Source organism: Bubalus kerabau, chromosome 1 (assembly GCF_029407905.1).
Source record: "Bubalus kerabau isolate K-KA32 ecotype Philippines breed swamp buffalo chromosome 1, PCC_UOA_SB_1v2, whole genome shotgun sequence".
NCBI lineage: Eukaryota > Metazoa > Chordata > Mammalia > Artiodactyla > Bovidae > Bubalus > Bubalus kerabau.
In genome coordinates this window covers 6,979,964-6,996,800 of record NC_073624.1, presented here as the reverse complement: position 1 = coordinate 6,996,800, position 16,837 = coordinate 6,979,964, and the positions used below count along the sequence as shown (strand labels likewise).

At 46.4% G+C, this 16,837-nt stretch overlaps 2 protein-coding genes across 2 annotated transcripts; one reads left to right on the top strand and one right to left on the bottom strand.

Annotated features, from left to right (window-relative positions):
- The first annotated feature begins 64 nt into the window (after positions 1-64).
- On the top strand, positions 65-3,789 carry SMDT1 (single-pass membrane protein with aspartate rich tail 1). Its single transcript, XM_055566227.1, has 3 exons — positions 65-330; positions 2,081-2,221; positions 3,540-3,789. The coding sequence occupies exons 1-2, from the start codon at positions 145-147 to the stop codon at positions 2,216-2,218; spliced, it is 324 nt and encodes a 107-aa protein (XP_055422202.1). The 5' UTR covers positions 65-144; the 3' UTR covers positions 2,219-2,221; positions 3,540-3,789.
- A 1,100-nt stretch (positions 3,790-4,889) lies between these two features.
- Positions 4,890-15,939, bottom strand: NDUFA6 (NADH:ubiquinone oxidoreductase subunit A6). Its single transcript, XM_055566219.1, has 3 exons — positions 15,736-15,939; positions 5,803-5,918; positions 4,890-5,096 (listed from the first exon to the last, which is right to left on the bottom strand). The coding sequence occupies exons 1-3, from the start codon at positions 15,872-15,874 to the stop codon at positions 4,965-4,967; spliced, it is 387 nt and encodes a 128-aa protein (XP_055422194.1). The 5' UTR covers positions 15,875-15,939; the 3' UTR covers positions 4,890-4,964.
- Positions 15,940-16,837: the final 898 nt, after the last annotated feature.

Sequence of the window (16,837 nt, the reverse complement as noted above, 5' to 3'; positions counted from 1 at the left end):
ATGCGCCGCAGCAGGAACTAGGTACACTGCGCAAGTCTGTGAGCCGGACCTCTCGTTTGATCCCTACAGACTCGCGAGGCTTGGGCGGCGTTCTTCCTGAGGGTGTCACTGGGGCCGGGCCCGGACTAGGGGCGGAGCTGGGAGATGGCGTCCGGAGCGGCTCGGTGGCTGGCGTTGGTACGCGTCGGATCTGGGGCTTCCCGGAGCTGGCTGAGCCTGAGGAAAGGTGGTGATGTCTCCGCCGGACGGAGCTGCTCAGGTCAGAGTCTGGTACCGACGAGGTCGGTCATCGTTACTCGCAGCGGCGCCATTTTGCCCAAACCGGTGAAAGTGAGTGTCTGCCTGGAGGCGGGGCGAAGGGGCCGAGGCCAATCATTGTGGGGAGTGTGTGCAGGTTGACGCTGATGGACAGGAGCAAAGGCCAGTCGAACGACTGCCTTAGACCGGAAGCCGGATCAAGGACAAAGTTTTGCGCTGATGCACTGCTAGTTTTGACAAATGGGAGGAAGTGGCCGGTTGAGTTAGTGGTCGTGGTTGAGCCGGGTACCGGGAGATAGAAGATGGGGGTCAAGAGCGGAGAAAGATGGCACTTTGCACTAGTTCATCCAGAGGAGCGCAGTGCCCTGGCTCTTTGGAGCCAAAGGGCTCTGCTTTATGCACACAGTATAGACAAGTCTTGTTACGTCTGTACTTCATAGTTGATGGGATGAAAAACGAATTTGTAAATAAACGGTTCGTGGGACAGACCTTATCTTTTTGTGAGTTTGGACCTGGTATTTAATTCATGTGAGTAGGTGTGCAGGGAATTATTACAATCTGTTTTTACAAATGAAAAAATGAGGGGCCAGAGTAGTGAAGCCAGTGTGCATAGCTAACAGCTGAGTTAGGTTCTGGAATTCAGACTTACTGTTGGTACAGCCCCCACCAGATCCTGTTTTCCCATTACTGAGTGTTATTACATGCCCTCAGTACCCTTGGAGTTTTTCCAGTAAAATAAGAACAATCCCTTATACAGGGATTTTTTTTTTTTTTTTTAATTCCAGGGCTGTGTGAGAGTTACAAAGCAAAAACAAATTCTTTTAAAGCTATTTTGGCCGACGCAAGCTTACACAAAGTGAGTTCAAACCTGTTTCACAGCAAGAAACAGGGTCCAGCTGTTAGGGAAAGGCTACCTTTAAAGAGGCACGATTGAAAAACATTTTTTTGAGGGCAAACCCCTGTAGGGAAATAATGAGAGGAAATGTTGAGATTTTATTGGAACTTCTCAAGTCTATTTAGTCTTTTACTATAAAGACATACTCAGTTTTCAAAATACACCTGTTTCTAAAATGTAATATAGTGAAGTCACATTTGTCAGGCACCAGGGAACCAGTTAGAGAACTGTACAGAATCTCTCTTCAGTGTACATGTTCATAATTTTGTAATCCATTTGCATGTATTTAGTGACTTACTAGGGAGAAGGCAATGGCACCCCACTCCAGTACTGTTGCCCGGAAAATCCCATGGATGGAGGAGCCTGGTAGGCTGCAGTCCATGGGGTCGCTAAGAGTCGGACACGACTGAGCGACTTGACTTTCACTTTTCACTTTCATGCATTGGAGAAGGAAATGGCAACCCACTCCAGTGTTCTTGCCTGGAGAATCCCAGGGACGGAGAAGCCTGGTGGGCTGCAGTCCATGGGGTCGCACAGAGGCGGACACGACTGAAGCGACTTAATACTAGTAGTAGTAGTGACTTACTCAAGCAGAACTGAACTATTATTTCCCTAGTCCAGCTCCTAGTACTTTCTTAGCTGTTTAAAAGCATCTGCAAGTAATAATAGCTAGTGCCTTAATTTTTAGATGTCTGTAAGAGTGCCTTGTATTTTTCTTTCTGGTGTACAGTTTGATGGCCATAGAATCACTTTATCTCTTCTTCTAATCATTTTTCTTGCTCCGAATTTTTCCAAGGACTTTAAAATCAAATTGCTTATGATGAATCTGAGATCCACAGGAGGGAATGCCCCTGAGAGGGACAGGCCTTCTGTGGTCTTGCTAGAGTGGGCACTGGAGCTCACAGCCACCACTCTGACCCTCTGCAGATGTCCTTCGGCCTTCTCCGCGTGTTCTCCATTGTGATCCCGTTTCTCTATGTTGGGACGCTCATTAGCAAGAACTTTGCTGCTCTACTTGAGGAACATGACATTTTTGTTCCAGAGGACGACGATGATGACGACTAACAGGTAAGATTTGCTTCTCCCCTACACATGGACCAGGAGCCGGAAGTAGGGTGGAGCATCGAACTGTGATGTGGTTTGGAGACAAGCAGGAGCACAGACTTTTAGTGAATTGACACACTTGCTGGCTAATGTCTTTTATGTCACCTTTTCTCTATGTTGGATGAAGGAAACTATCTTACTGACTTACAGATTCACTGGGGTCTCTTCCAACCAGGTTGAATCCCAACCACCCTTTTCTGTTTGCCCTTTGAAAGTGTTAGTCACTCAGTTGTGTCTGATTTGTGACCCTGATGAACTGTAGCCCTCGAGGTTCCTCTGTCCATGGAATTCTCCAGGCAAGAATACTGAAGTGGGTAGCCATTCCCTTCTCCATGGGATCTTCCCTTCTGACCCAGGGATTGAACGCTGGTCTCCTGCATTGCAGGCAGATTCTTTGCAGTTTGAGCCACTAGGGAAACCCATTTGGCCTTTATGTACCCTCAATTCTCTCAACCCACAAACTGTAGATAATTTAATATGCCTTACACACCCATCACAGCTTCATTTCACCAGCTCCACATTGAAATTTAGAAACTACAGGCCTTATCAGTGAGCTCCGGCTACCAGTAGTCTGTACACAGGCACTGCAGCCTGGCTCATACACTGCTCACAAACCTTTCCCCAGGGCCAGTTCCATTCAGCTTTCTTGTGTTGACTTCCGGTGCCCTACTATGTGCTGACTGGCTGTATTATTGTTGTAAATAAGAACCGTCCTGACTCTCTGGTCTGGTTTTTAAGGCTTGCCATGATCTGGTTACACCTATTATTCCAGCCTTATCTCCCATATTATCTTCCACATACCTACCCCCAGTTATTCACTATTTCTTGAATTCCGCACTCTTAGCCACTCCCAGGCAGTAGTAGCCCATTATTTTTCCCGACTGAAAGGCTATTTCCCACTGTGCTGTTTCTACCAGTTCTTCATTATCTTTGATGAAGAGATCTTTCCTCATCCCTGCACTTGAAAGTGACTGCTCCGCCCCCTTACTGACCAGTACCTCTTGTGGTATTCAGTATTATACGCTTAAGATATACCCTAAACTCTACTCGACTACATTTTGCTGCAGGAAACATGTTTTTTTTTTTGTTTTTTTTTTTTTTTAATATCTTTGGGGCCCCGGTGCCCGGTCTGGTGAATGTAAATATATGAATGAATAACTGAGTGTACTCAAAGCTGCCTTTCTCCTGCTGTGTTTGGTAGAACCTCTGTGGAATTCTCTTTCAGTCTGTGGTTAGAGGTCTGTTCTGTCAGCCAGTTCATTGCTGCTTTCCTTTTTTGCAGGGCCTGGAGGAAGGACAGAAAGGAGAAAGCCCTAACTTAAGAAATGGTGATGCTTGCAGCCTCTCCTCCTTTCCATCCGTAGATGGGCCCGGGGAAAGCCCTCAGCCTCCCAACCCCTGTGAAGACCCCTGCATGGTCTGTGACCACGGCTCAAATCCCCAGGCTCTGGGAGGTTCCCGGAGATGTGCTGTTCACTGAGCATAATCAAATCATGAAAAAACATAATAAACATCAGCTCTGTGTGCCTGAATGACGGCTGAAGTCTCTCGAGTTGGCTGTAGCTGCAGTTTATTGTCCCTGCCGTCCTATCTCTTATCTGCTGAACAAATAGGTCTTTGACTTACAACCCAGAGTCTTCAGGCCCCTGTCGATCAACAAAGGAATTTGGGGAAACTGGGACAAATTTTCATTATTTACACAAGCCTAACAGCTGTACAGGCTAACTAAAGGCTGAAACTTTTGTGCTGAGTAACACTGGCTAGTTAGCACATGCAATCAGAAGCAGCTTTGAGTGTTAAAATAAGTCCTTGAGAAATACCACTTTTTAGCAAAAGGTGGGTTCCTTAGCTGAAAAAATAATAAAGGGGTTGTTGGTGCTGAAAAATTTGCGACTCCTCAGGGTTATTGTACCTACAGATACTGAAGCCCCTTCTCCAGCATTTAGACTGTCCAGGGATGGAAGAGACCGCCACCATCCAGAGCAAACAGTTCTTTCAGATCAGATCACTCAGTCGTGTCCGAGTCTTTGCGACCCCATGAATCGCAGTTCTTTAAGTGGGGTCAAAATGTATTCTTGTCACTTGAGCTATACCTCAATTCACAAAGGGAATATTTCTGTTCTGTGTGTGCACTGAACAGCTGTGTCTCTAGCAGAAGGCCTGAGAAGGGAGTTCACTTCATTTTAAGGACCAGTACTGCTGCAAGTAGAGGGCGAGGCTGCTGAGCAGACATTTTCTTGAGAACCCAGGGAAAAATAGCCCAGCTTGTCAGCTACACCTCTCAGCCTCTTGGTGCTGCTCTAACCCTTTCCAATAGTAAGAGCTGGTTAATTTTGGACAATCGGTGCCATTACACCAAGCTATCCACTCCTGGTGGCTGTAGAAACAGTGAAGTTAACGAAGCCATCCAGCACCATACCCAGAATGACAGTTTCTGAGCAGATGGCCTCTTCCTTCTGTTTACCGACATGCAAGGCTCGGAGAAAAGAGAATCTAATTTACTGGAAATACCACACTTCAGGAAAAGGGAAAGAACAGGTGGTGTGTACACCGGACCCAACTTGTTCAGACAAAACGTGAGAGACTGCAGAAGTACAGCTTCCCACTGGGGAACCAATGGAATATCATGAAATGACCGACATATATTGAGTTTATTTTTGCTTTAAAATATTTAAATATCAACATGCAACTTTTCCACTGAGTGATTTCACGGGTCGTGCCCAACATAGAACTTGGACAGGAAATCCTTTGGCCTCGGTGCTTCTGTTTCATGGAAAAACCGCATAACATGTGTCCGCTGCTTCCACACTTGAATTGTTTCTTCCAGTTCCATCTTTCCCTGTACAAGTGAGGGGACAGGTCTCAGTCAAGAGTGGCTGGGTGGAAGGAACACAACACTGCAGGCCAGGGTTAGATCATCTCTAGCACTGACTTTTTGAGTGACCTTGGGCAAGTAATATGCCCTGTCCAGACCGTAGTCTGCATCTGGAAAACGAGGTGGTGGACTCAATAATCTCTGAGGCCTGTCAAATATATATATATATTTTAACCCTCTGGCTGACTGGTCCAAGGGGATAACTTTTGGTCACCAGGCCTGTGCCCCATGACTGCCTACCCTGACTGGCACAATATGTACCATTCTTTCCACGTTACTTACTGGCCCATGCTGAAGTTGCCACTGATGCTAGTGAGACAGACCACAGAGACAGAATCAAGCCCAGGATCTGACTCCACTTACTCAGCCAACTGGCCTCTTCTGGCTGTAAACTGGCAATGTGGTAAAGCGGTAACTTGCATGGATGAGATTCAAGAAGAATTAAACTTCCCTCTTTTTGTAGTTTTAAAATGCAGGCCAGTGAATTTTCCCTTGAATAATCTTATAATCTATTTAACCAGGTGAGAACCTCCAATCAACTGTTCCTTTGAAACACTAGGTAACAGTTGCTGACCCAGTTGCTGCTTTTAAACTTGGTGATAAAATATTCATCTGGAAAGCTCTGGACAAGTTGACTCCTCTTTTAAATCAGTCAGGGAGTGTCAGTTACCTTAATTACCAGAAGATCAACCACCCTGGGGTCTGTGACGTGCGCATTCTTCTTAAACATTTCCCGGACTTTATCCCGTCCCTGTTTCACAGAGATGTCTAGCTGGAATAAATGCACTAGAGAGAAAACACGATTCAGGGTAGAGATGGTTAAAATGTGTTTTTCAAAAATTGAGTCAGTGTCACTCACTGAAAACATAGGTTGCCCATTCACTCCATTCACCAAATATTAGCCTGACCCTAAGCGAGGTACTTGAAGATGCGAAGCAGCCTGAGATATGGTACTATCTCAAGAACTTATGTTTTGTTTGGGGAAACAAGCCCGCTGCATTTGAAGAGGCAGCATAGCGCAGCTCAAGAATACGAATAACCTGGGTTCAAATCCCAGCTTTGTCGTCTTATCAGCTATATGATTCTGTATACATTAACTTCTCTATGCCTGAGAGTATTTATTTGCTGGTGAAATGAGGAGGAGAGCAGCACATATTAACTCCAGAGCAGCTGTGAGGATTCTGAGAGAATGAAAGATGCTTAGGCCAGTGCCTGACATGGAATAAGCTCTCAATAAATGTCAGCATTATTATTACACAGAACAACTGGCAAGAAATGCAGGGCTGACATTAACATACAACCATATGGTGTAGGTTTGTGTACCATGCAAACAAGAGCCGAGGGAGACTGCTGCGTGTGCAGGAGGGAAAGGTGTCGATCCAGCAGGCAGTTACTGCCATATTAGGTTCACCAGGGGGAAGGAGAGGGAAGTGCAAGATGTAACAGCTCCTGCTTTCTAGGTCTTAAATCTACCAGTGCAAATACTGCAAAAATCACAATATTCAGTAATCCCTGATGAAGTGCTAAAACAGTGGGACAGACTCAGTGACCTGAGAATCCGACAAAGCATGTATGTCTTTGCAAATTAGGTTTTAGTCATTTTATTCTCATTTTCTGGCCGTTGGCCTTCAGTGGATTTGCTGATGACAAGGACATGAACTGAGCCTTGTATGGTAGGTAGATGGGATGAGGGGAGAAAGGGGCACATGGGGCTAAGCGGACAGCATAACCAGGCTCACAGGCTAGCATGAGCACTGTGGTTGAGACCAGTGGGCTCACTGGTGAGAATGCCCGCGGTATGGCCACTCCTGTGACGGGTCCACTCTAGTCTATGGAGCTTTCACAGCCAGCTCTGAAAACCATGAGGGCCACCTCGTGACTGAATTAACCAACAACAAAGTGCGAATCTTTAATTATACAGGTGGCTTAGTGACAGCAATAGAAAAACAAAGCTTCTGCAGAGGGAAAGACCATGCCAGGCTGCCTCAACCAAAGAATAAGCAAGAGCAGGGCCTAACAGGAGAAGTGCATCCCAGCCTTTCACGACAGTGCTAACAGGACAGAAGATGGCAAGACAAAGAACTCAGTCTCCAGTGGAGTGCTGGCGCAGCCTGCCATGATGAGCCAGTTATACCCGGCTCTTCCCCAATGTGCCGTCAACGACTTCACTGAGAGCCTAAAGTCAACCGTGCGGGGAGTATTCATGGCACTGAAAATGCCAGGGGCTTTCCTGGTGGTCCAGTGATTAAGAATCCGCCTGCCAATGAAGGGGACACAGGTTCAATGCCTGCTTTGGGAAGATCCACACGCTGGAGCAACTAAGCCCCTGCACCACAACTATTGAGCCCACGCGCCTACAGCCCATGCTTCTGGGATAAGAGAAGCCCGCGCACCACAACAGAGTAGCCTCAGCTCTCTCACGGCAACCAGAGAAAGCCTGTGAGCAGCCACAAAGACCCAGCACAGCCAAAAACACACCACAGTATCACATTAGGAATTTTAAAAAAGGGCCAACAAAAGAGACAGGAAGACAGACACACAAATGAATGCAAACTAACGTGGATCCTGAACGTCGGAATCTTACCACTAGAGCACTGTGGGGACTTGCCTGACGTCCGACAACTGATCCCTGGCAGACACAGGCCAAGAGTCCAGGTTGCTGGTTCTTTAATTTACAATGTCGTGTTCTTTCCACTCCAGTACTCTCGCCTAGAAAATCCCATGGACAGAGGAGCCTGGTAGGCTGCAGTCCATGGGGTCGCTAAGAGTCGGACACGACTGAGCGACTTCCCTTTCACTTTTCACTTTCATGCATTGGAGAAGGAAATGGCAACCCACTCCAGTGTTCTTGCCTGGAGAATCCCAGGGACGGGGGAGCCTGGTGGGCTGCCGTCTATGGGGTCACACAGAGTCGGGCACGACTGAAGCGACTTAGCAGCAGCAAGGAAAGGAGTATGAGGAATCTTCCCCTGCTATCGGTGCTTACCTTTCCTACATTTTCATACTAGAATTCAGTTCAAAATAAGAGAGAAAACCAAGGTGTCTCTATGCACACGAGGGGAGCTGGTGTCCACCCGACTCCCATTTCCCAAGGTCTCCAGAACCACACACCAGCACACTGGGTGTGAGTCTTCTCAGGAAAATGTTCACAAACGCAAAGTTTTGCTTACAGTGTTGTTCAAGGACCCCGCAGAGCCCATCCTCTCAGGTTAAGAATCCTTGTTTCTAAAGAGACAAATTCCACAGCTTTGACCCAGCTGTCGTCCTCCTATCGCACCCCCCTGAACACACCCCTTCACCACTGAGAAAGGCTGTGGGAAGGTAAACAGGAACAGCTAAGCAACAGTCTGCTGAACTGTTCTTTGGTCTAAATCCGTGGTCATCAAACCTGTGCCCGCCAGAACATCTGGCAACGTCTGGAGGCATTTTTGACGGTCACAGCGAGGGGGAAGAGTGCTGATAGCGCCACTGGGTGGAGGCCAGGCATGTTGCTAAACATCTGAAGGCACAGGGCTGTCTCCACAACAAGGAACCACCCAGCACAGATGCTGCTGCTGAGAAGCCCTGGTGTAAACCAATTCCAACTGCTCCTTCTCAACTCACAGATTCCTGGCTTACTCTTTGAATCCTAAATGTTTTAATTTCAATTTTAAAAACATCTGTGAGGCTCAAAAGGAAGATATGAAAGTGCCCTTCTGGATGAAGGTGACTTCCACGGTGCGTGTCTTCCTCAAGTTACTGTTAAGGCTTTTCTGAGTCAGGAAGGCTCGACACATTAGGAAGGATGACACTGGGACAGTTCTCAGTCATTCGCTCCACTTCATTTGGGAGCATTTATACCAGGTGCCAGGAGACCCTTAGATGGGAAGGTAGCATGGTGTGATGAAAAAGAGCATGGGATCGGGGGTCAGATGAGCTGGGTAAGGTCTCCACACCATCATGAACTATGACCTTGGCTGGGGTACAACCACCTCAGTCTGTTTCCTCATCTAAAACAGGAGTGAAAACAACCTCTGACCTCACTCCTTTACAGGAATGTGGTAAAAATCAAGTGACAACATCTTATCAACAGTAAAGTACTGATACAGTGTTAAGTGTTGAAAATTTCAGCACTTATTTCCCATACCTCTATTACGTTTGGGGTTTTAATGATCTGGTTATATGCCTACTTTCCTGACTAGACCATAAAACTCTTGAAGGCAGGGTTGTGTTTTAATCACTTTTCTATCTCTCTAGGTATCTAGTACTGACCCTGTAGTACAAGAAGTATCCAATAAAATAGAAATTAAATGAATAGTTTCTATAGAAAGTCCCCTGTTACACTGTAACCAGAAAGCAGCATGTTATTATTTTTTTCAAAGGAGGGAATCTGGGGTGGTTTTGTTCTGTGCTTCCATGCAGAGGCAAGCACCCAGGCAAATGGCGGTCTGTTCCAAGTGTGCAGCATAACCGGGCCCTGTGAGATTCAGGGCAGACTACAGCAGGAGCTGAGCTGAGCATCACAGCTGACAATCGGGGTCTGCCAGTGTGATGTGAGACAAGCTTACGTGCCTCAGTTTTCTCATCTGTAAGCCAGGGAGACACCTGGAACCCACACTACAGCAAGGCCTCTGGCATAGTGCCGGGCCATATGTTTGAAAATGTCATGTTTGAATCTTTGCGACCCCACAGACTGTAGCCCACCAGGATCCTCTGTCCATGGAATTCCCCAAGCAAAAATACTGGAGTGAGCTACCATTTCCTCTTCTAGGGTATCTTTCCAACCCAGGGACTGAACCCGGGTTTCCTGCATCTCCTTCCATTGGCAGGCGGATTCTTTACCACTGAGCCACCCAGGAAGCCCCAGTGAATGTTGCTCAGGCCAGTGTGTACACTGGTGTCAACGATATCCATCACTGGGGATTTCAGCTGAGGATCCAAACTAAGGATTGGGAATAAGTAAAAGTATAATATTTATAATAACTAACATAATAATTATTATGCAATTGTGCAATCTCAAAAATGACAAAATGATCTTGATTCGTTTCTAACGCAAACCATTCAGTATCACAGCAATCCAAGTCTCTGCCCCAACCACTAATGCCAAAGAAGCTGAAGCTGAACGGTTCTATAAAGACCTACAAGACCTTCTAGAACTAACACCAAAAAAAGATTTCCTTTTCATCACAAGCACTGGAATGCAAAAGGAGGAAATCAAGAGATACCTGGAGTAACAGGCAAGTTTGGCCTTGGAGTACAAAATGAAGCAGGGCAAAGGCTAACAGAGTTTTGCCAAGAGAATGCACTGGCCATAGCAAACACCCTCTTCCAACAACACAAGAGACGACTCTACACATGAACATGACCATATGGTCAATACTGAAATCAGACCGATTCTATTCTTTGCAGCCAAAGATGGAGAAGCTCTACACAGCAAAACAAGACTGGGAGCTTACTGTGGCTTACATCATGAACTTCTTATTGCAAAATCCAGATTTAAACTGAAGCAAGTGGGGAAACCACTAGACCATTCAGGTATGACCTAAATCAAATCCCTTATGATTATACAGTGGAAGTGACAAATAGATTCAAGGGATTAGATCTGATAGACAGAGTGCCTGAAGAACTATGGATGGAGGTTCCTAACACTGTACAGGAAGCGGTATCAAAACCATCCCCAAGAAGAAGAAATGCAAAAAGGCAAAATGGTTTTCTGAAGAGACCTTACAAATAGCTGAGAAAAGAGAAGCAAAACGCAAAGAAGAAAAGGAAAGATATATCCATCTGAACGCACAGTTCCAAAGAATAGCAAGAAGTAAGAAAGTGTTCCTAAGTGATCAATGCAAAGAAATAGAGGAAAACAATAGAATGGGAAAGACTAGAGCGCTCTTCAAGAAAATTAGAGATACCAAGGGAACATGTCATGCAAAGATGAGCATAATAAAGGACAGAAATGGTAGGGACCTAACAGAAGCAAGATATTAAGAAGAGATAGCAAGAATATACAGAAGAACTGTACAAAAAAGATTTTCACAACCCAGAAAACCACAATGGTGTGACCACTAACCTAGAGCCAGACATCCTGGAGTGTGAAGTCGAGTGAGCCTTAGGAAGCATCACTACAAACAAAGCTAGTGGAGGTGATGGAATTCCAATTGAGCTATTTCAAATCCTAAAAGATGCTGTGTCACATAATACAGCCACCTAGATAAAACCAACTGAAAAGACTTCCTTTTGTTAAGTTTTATACTTTTTGAGAATCTATATAAAATTGACACAGTATTTTGAACATTTATATTCCATAGTAACTGAAGACATGAAGAACAACATGTAATGTTGCTGTATTTTTATTACTAATTGCACAATTCTGTGTCTAATGATGAAAGTTGAATTGTGTTAGAGAAATTGGCTATCCATTGGCCTCTAGAGAAACACAGTGTAGTTCTCCACGTATTTATGGATTCCTTTATCCCATGTCACATTTACTTTGGTCTTACATGTATTTAAATGTTTGAAGTGCCTTAGACTCTTGCCATACTTTCAAAATAAAATTTCATTAAGCTCTAAAAAAAAAAAAAAAGATGATGCTGTCAAAGTGCTGCACTCAATATGCCAGCAAATTTGGAAACCTCAGCAGTGGCCACAGGACTGGAAAAGGCCAGTTTTCATTCCAATCCCAAAGAAAGGCAATGCCAAAGAATGTTCAAATTACTGCACAATTGTACTCATCTCACACTCTAGCAAAGTAATGCTCAAAATTCTCCAAGTGAGGCTTCAACAGTACATGAACTGAAAACTTCAAGGTATTCAAGCTGGATTTAGAAAAGTCAAAGGAACCAGACAGAGATCAAATTGCCAACATCTGTTTGATCATAGTAAAAGCAAGAGAATTTCAGAAAACCATCTCCTTCTGCTTCACTGACTGTGCCAAAGCCTTTGACTGTGCGGATCACAACAAACTGGAAAATTCTTAAAGAGATGGGAATACCAGACTACCTGACCTGTCTCCTGAGAAATCTGTATGCAGGTCAAGAAGCAACAGTTCTAGAACTGGACATGGAATAATGGACTGGTTCCAGATTGAGAAAGGAGTACATCAAGGCTGTATATTGCTTGCTTATTTAACCTATATGCAGACTATATCATGAGAAATGCTGGGCTGGATGAAGCACAAGCTGGAATCAAGATTGCAGGAAAAATATCAATAACCTCAGATATGCAGATGACACTACCCTTATGGCAGAAATTGAAGAAGAACTTAACAGCCTCTTGATGAAAGTGAAAGAAGAGAGTGAAAAAGTTGGCTTAAAACTCAACATTCAGAAAACTAAGATCATAGCATCTGGTCCCATCACTTCATGGCAAATAGATGGGGAAACAATGGAAAAAGTGACAGACTTTATTTTTGGGGGCTCCAAAATCTCTACAGATGGTGTCTGCAGCCATGAAATTAAGATGCTTGCTCCTTGGAAGGAAAGCTATGATCAACCTAGACGGCATATTAAAAAGCAAAGACATTACTTTGCCAACAAAGATCCATCTGGTCAAAGCTCTGGTTTTTATAGTAGTCATATATGGATGTGAGAGTTGGACTATAAAGAAAGCTGAGCGCCGAAGAATTGATGCTTTTGAACTGTGGTGTTGGAGAAGACTCTTTAAAGTCCCTTGGACTGCAAAGAGATCCAACCAGTCTATCTTAAAGGAAATCAGTCCTGAATATTCACTGGACTGATGCTGAAGCTGAAACTCCAGTACTTTGGCCACGTGATGTGAAGAACTGACTCACGAGAAAAGACCCTGATGCTGGGAAAGATGAAGGCAGGAGAAGGGAACGACAGAGGATGAGATGGTTGGATGGCATTACTGACTCAATGGACCTGAGTTTGAGTAAGCTCCGGGAGTTGGTGATGGACAGGGAAGCCTGGCGTGCTGCAGTCCATGGGGTTGCAAAGAGTTGGACACCACTGAGCGACTGAACTGAACATAGTAATTACAATGATGAATGTTAGATATGAATGAATGTTAGTTATTATCGATACTTTCACTTATTCCCAATCTTTAGTTTGGATCCTCAGCTGAAATCTTGTGATGGATATCATGACACCGGTGTACACAGGCCTGAGCAAACAACAAGCTACAGATCACTGACCCTCCCCACAAAGGTGCTGCCCCCCCTTGAGCCCCCCCTACATGGAATCTCCCCTGCTCTACAGGCTCCTATAATCCCCTGGTTTCTCCTCCTCTTTTCAGGACCCTCCTGACTCTGGGCTTATCTTCTCAAACAGTATTTGCGGGACAGTCTTGGAGGGTGTTGGTTCTGAATTAACTGAATACCTGGGTTCTAGCCTCAGTTCAGCCATTGATGTTTTACCCTTTGCAAAGTATTCTTCCTGTCATCTGGGTCTTGTTCCCCACCTCCTGTCCTCCCTGCAACAAGAAAACATTCTTGGGCACCCACGAAGTGTTCTGCCAGGCAAACCTATTTTATCTGCATTTGAATACACACACCACCTCACACACTAGCGACTGCCGCTGCCCTACACTTATCCATCTGTTCCCTGGAGGCCTGTGAATTTGTAGCCCCTGAACCCGCGGATCACTCAGGTTTCTCCCTTCCTTGTATCCTATGGGTTTCACGTTTAAATTCTGATCCTTGATAACCTCTTAAAGTCAACCTGAGGGCAGAGACACTGTGGAGCAGACACAGCTCTCATACAGTAAAGAGCTGGGTTCTGCATGGAAAGTAAGCCCTATAAATAACAGTAACAGTAACAAGACAAGAGGAGCAGCCAGCGTTTAGTGAGTGTCTAAATGTCAGACCCTACGCCAAGCACTTTAGATGCATAAACTTATTTAATACAGCAACTCTCTGAAGAAGGTACTCTTATCATTCTACAGATGAGGAAACTGAGGCACAGCGAGATGAAATAGCTTGCTCATGGTAACACAGCTAGTAAGGGCCAGGGTTTAGAGGCAAGTCCACGTAACTACATTCTACTGCTTCTCACACACAGGCAAGGAAGTGGCAGCCCTGAGAGCTATGGTGCTCAGGTCACTTAACACGTCTCTTCTCAGACCACCAGCGGTGGCCTCCATTAAAACACACTTCTCCAGGGGATCTTTCCAACCCAGGGATCGAACCCTGGTCTCCAGCATTGTAGGCAGATTTTTTACCGACAGAGCTAGCAGGGAAGCCCTAAAACATACTAAGTCAGATTAGACAATTACAGAATATCGACAGTGCCTGACATTTGTACCGCCCTTGACAGTTTGCCCAACTTTTCTTTGGTCAGGGACACTGGGCAGCAGCACTGATGGCGATGCCAAGACAAAATCTCTCTGAACCCAGGGAACTGATGTCGTAGTCCTTCAGGAGGACAGACTGGTTCTCTGGCACCTAAGTGAAGACAGGGGTTCTGGTGGGGGCAGGGAAAGGAGTTCCTAAGGAATATTAGGGGCCTGTGGAGCTGGGTAAAAAGACCTGGGAGACTGCAGAAGAAGGCCACCTAAACCACAGGGACTGGAAAAGGCACCACCATCTTTCTGGATGACCTTGGGAAACTCACTTCCCTTCTCCGGTACTGTTTCTTTGTGGTGGACGTGGGAACCAGGTGGTCGCTGAAACCCCACAACCCCTTTGTTTATATAACCTAATGCTGCTGCTGCTGCTAAGTCGCTTCAGTCTGACTCTGTGCGACCCCACAGACGGCAGCCCACCAGGCTCCCCCGTCCCTGGGATTCTCCAGGCAAGAACACTGGAGTGGGTTGCCATTTCCTTCTCCAATGCAGGAAAGTGAAAAGTGAAAGTGAAGTCGCTCAGTTGTGTCCAACTGTTAGCGACCCCATGGACTGCAGACCACCAGGCTCCTCCATCCATGGGATTTTCCAGGCAAGAGTACTGGAGTGGGGTGCCATTGCCTTCTCTGGATCATATCATTAAAAACTAGCGTTTTTGACGAATGAGATAAAAGGAGAAAACTGCTTGATGTAATTAGGTTAAAAATTAAATATAAAATTACAAATACATTATAACATTAAATGTGTTTTTTAAAAATAAACACAGAAAAAAGACTGGAAATATATCAAAATGTTAATATCACTTATCTGTGAGACTGAGTTTAATTTTATTTTTCTATTTTATCTATTAGTTTTATAGTCAGAGAGAATTAAGAGGTTTCCCTCCCTGTTTTTTTAATACCTAATGGGAATCTGTAAATACATTCAGGAACTCGAGTTGGGTTCCAGATCCACCAGAGGCGGGCCCTCAGGCCCTCGGCCTTGCACAGATCACTTCGACTCTAAATGCCTCGACTGCTTCATCTACAAAACGAAGTGTGTCACTGACAGTCCCTGCTCTCCCTCCCAAGGGTTCAGGAAGAATTGGGGGGCCGACAGTGAGGGCGCCTAGAAGCGCGGTTCCGACGCACAGCACGGCTGGTCTGACCCCCGCGCCGCCGCCAGGTCAAGTCCACCAAGGCTCGTGTGACCCTACTCGCCTGAAGCGCTCGGAATCACCTCTGCTCAAGTTGGTGACCTCAGCTCGGCCCGGCAGAAACGGGAGGCCGGGACGGCTGCGACCTTGGGCGGCTGCCTCCCGGGCCCCGCGTGAGCCGCTGCCTCTCACCAGTGTTCGGCACCTCCCGATACCAGGCGCGGTAGAGCTCGCGCACCCTCCGCTTGGCCTCGTTCATGTCCCGACTGAAAATGGGCTTCACCGAGGTGCTGGCCGCAACAGCAGCCTGGCGGAGCCCGCTCGCCGCCATCTTGCTGAGAAAATCACTTCTCAGCTCCACTCCGTTTCGACCTGTAGGTCCGGCCGAGGTACGAATCCTTTTTATCATTGGCTAGAACTTAAAGTCCCGCCCCTAAATGCCACTGGTGGGCGGGAGAACAGCTACAGAGCTTTCTGATTGGCGGAGGAACCCCTCTCTCTGGGTGGAGACAGGCAGGTGTAGGCTGCGCATGCTCACCTGCAGAATCTTACAGTCTACCGTTGGGCGTCCTAACTGTTGGCCGACCGCGCTGACAGGGGGCGCTCGGGCCCAGGCTGGCGGCAGTGCCCGAGCCTGCTGACTGGCGTCCACTGCATCACGCCCGCGAGCCGCCCCGGGCGCTGGTGTGGGAACGTACATCGGCGCGCGCTTCGTGGAGCTTCTATATCAGCTCGCCACGCTCGGGTCACGGGCCCTCCTGAGGTGGATAATGGCGCCTGGGCTGCTGTGTCGTCAGCCTGGCCCCTCTGCAGATTTTCTGCAACTGTTTTTCCCCACCTTTAAGCCAACTCTTTCGAAGCTCGGTATAGATGTGCACGCGCTCTCCTGGCCTTGGGCTTCTCTGTGCTTCTCCACAGCCCAGGGAGGTAGCTTATATTATCTGTTCCTATTTTAGACGGGGACGTTTTCATCCCAAACTCTGGATGAAACTCTGTGAAAACAGCCCAGAATTTTGAGCTGGAAGGAACCTTAGGTCGTCCATTCTGGGTACCTCTCTTTTTCCTGGTATTTTTCTTTTATTTATTTATTCCGTTTAAGCCACACCTGCGTGGCATGTGGGGTCTCAGTTCCCCCACCAAGGATTGAACCCATGGCCCCTATAGTGGAAGCTTAGAGCCTTAACCACTGGACTGCTGGGGAAGCCCCTTTCCTGACATTTGTCTACTGAGGCTATCTCGGAACGTCAGAGAGGGAACCTAGAAGAGTAAAAGGAAAAATAACAGCTAACAACAT